Raw genomic sequence first — 2,309 nt, 5'->3', positions numbered from 1 at the left:
GCGGGGCGCGGCCCCTGCCTGCCTGGGGCGGCTCCCGAGGCGCTGCTTCACGTCAAACAGGAGCCCCGACGGCGCGGGTCGCTGGCGACCCGCAGCGCGCGGGGAGCTGGCCTGTGCCTTCGCTGACAGCGTGGCTCCCCTCGTAGATCAAAGGAAGGACGATTCGAGTGGACCACGTGGCCAACTATCGGCCCCCCAAAGACTCCGATGACTTAGATGACGTCACAAAAGCCCTCCATGCAAAGGGTTGCGGAGTTAAAACGCCACCTCATACGTCATCCGATTCCCTGTCGGAAGATGACGACGTGCCCGTAAAAAAGCAGAAAGGTGAGGTGTGTTCCTGCCAGTCTTGACCCCAGGTGGGAGTGTCTGCACAGAGCCCTCGGCCTCGCAAGGGCCCTTTGCTCGGGGGCACATCGAGGACGGGTGTGCTCTTGAAAAGAGCCACAGCCCTAACGTCCAGGCTTTACCTTGTGATCTCCCGAAGGGGTATCTGAGTGCCTGTATTTAGCCCTTACTTGTGACTGTCCTCCCCCAGCCTCTGGAGGGCTGTATCTTGCAGACAATAATAGCACTTTTCCTGGAAAAAAGCCTGCCAGGCTGCAGGGTTGCTGCAGGGGGGAGCAGCGCTGTTGGGGGACGGGGAGAGGGAAGGCTTAGGAAAAGCACCACTTAATCTTAAAATCTGGATGCTGCTACTGTAGAACTAGAGGGCTGTAGACGTATGGAATGACCATTATGTGGCCTCTGCAAGATAACTGAATTGAACAGAACATAATACCAGCAGATCTAGATGAGATTCTGTGGCTGGAAACTGAAGCCAAAGAAAGTGTGGGGGGGGTTGGACTAGGTGACCTTTAAAGGTCCTTTCCAACCCCAGCTATTCTGTGAAAGTAGACCTAAAAATGCAGCACGAGTTAAACCGTCCGAGTGCCCGAATGCCTCCTGTTCTCAGTGGACACAGCAGGATTTGTTGCTCTACATCTTTCAGAAGAAAACGGAAAGATGTAGAGTACATCCAAATTGAACTTGAACGAACGTGCCGCGTAAAGGACCAGCCTGTGCAGCTATACGGATGGACTTTTAGGAAGCCATTAGGGTTTTTTCCATCTATGCAGCAGAGATCTTGAAAAGTCACCCTTGTCAGAGCCAGCGGAGCGCTAGGAGCAGTCTCTCGCAGTAGGAGCTGCTTACTGTGGCTTGCCGACAACTTCCAGGCGGCATCCTCCAGAGATGAGTTGTGGCTCCCAGGATGAGCCGGTTAGGTGTGGTGACCGTGGGCTGGGGTGGGGGCGTCTGTTGTTCTGAAATGGGCTCGGAGCCCATGGCGTGGCATGCAGAGGAACCTTCCTTCCCACAGCCGGGCTCTGCCTCTGACAGAGGGGTATTAGCAGCAGATATTTGGGGCCATCTTGTAGCTACGGCCGAGCCCTTGCGCTCTGGGGGTTTGAGACCTGTCTTTACCGCGCTCCCACCCCCCATCGAGAGAGGAGCTTGTCGCTGTGTTGCACGGAGGAGGACAGAGGATGGATGGGGCCTTAGCACGGGGCAGAGGGGCATGTCTGTCAGGCTAGAGTCCTAGTTTGAGAGAAGGGTTGGAGGAAAGAAAATAGGTGACAAAACTAAGGGTGGGGACAAGGTGTCGCTCCAGAGCGCCGAGGAGATGCGCAAAAATGAGAGAGGCAAAGGGGAGCAAAGAGGGAAAGGAACTGTTGGGTCTGGAGAACAGAACTTCCACGGGGTGGATCACGATGTTCTTACTGCGTGGCTGTTACTGAGGAAAGAGAGCAAAAGGACGGTGCTCGGTGTTCCACGCTGTGTTGCAGTACCTGAGGGCAGCCTTGCAGGGAAGAACGCAACGTGGCGAGTGTTGAAGAAGGAAGTAGGATGGGTGAAGCCGGAGGAGAAAAGTGTCGGGGTTGGAAGTGGAATGGGATCTCTCTGAGGGGGGGGGGGGAACAGGGGGGGGGGGGGGGGGGGGGGGAAGCTTTGGTAAATAGGGTTATCGAGGGGGGAGAACTTAAAATGGGAGGGGAGTTGGAAAGGCGCCAGGGTGCTAGGCAGAGCTTGGGGAGTTGAGGTGACGCTCGCAGGACTGTCCGTCCCGAAAGATGACCCCTGTATTTCAGATAAGGAGAAAAGTAGACAGGAGCGGCAAAAGCAGAGCTCGCAGGCTGCGAGGAGGGCGGTGTCCGCAGAGGAGGCACAACCCAGAATCAAGATTAAGAAGGAGAAGGAGGACCCTGCCTATGAGCGCTACGCCAGCGGGAGCCAGCAGCCCTGGAAGGGCTCCGAGAGGAAGCCTGTGA

At 56.3% G+C, this 2,309-nt stretch overlaps 1 protein-coding gene across 1 annotated transcript in view; it reads left to right on the top strand.

The window, feature by feature from the left end:
• LOC103925905 (kidney mitochondrial carrier protein 1-like) overlaps positions 1-2,309 on the top strand; it is a 14,324-nt gene that overhangs the window by 886 nt on the left and 11,129 nt on the right. The window contains exons 2-4 of the mRNA XM_009334707.1: positions 61-77; positions 147-327; positions 2,130-2,305. Of these exons, the coding sequence (XP_009332982.1) occupies positions 61-77; positions 147-327; positions 2,130-2,305 (374 nt within the window). The remainder of the gene's footprint in view (positions 1-60; positions 78-146; positions 328-2,129; positions 2,306-2,309) is intronic.

Source organism: Pygoscelis adeliae, unplaced genomic scaffold, assembly GCF_000699105.1.
Source record: "Pygoscelis adeliae isolate BGI_AS28 unplaced genomic scaffold, ASM69910v1 Scaffold412, whole genome shotgun sequence".
In the NCBI taxonomy this organism is placed as follows: domain Eukaryota; kingdom Metazoa; phylum Chordata; class Aves; order Sphenisciformes; family Spheniscidae; genus Pygoscelis; species Pygoscelis adeliae.
The sequence above is the reverse complement of the archived record's forward strand: the minus strand, read 5'-3'. Positions and strand labels throughout refer to the sequence as shown.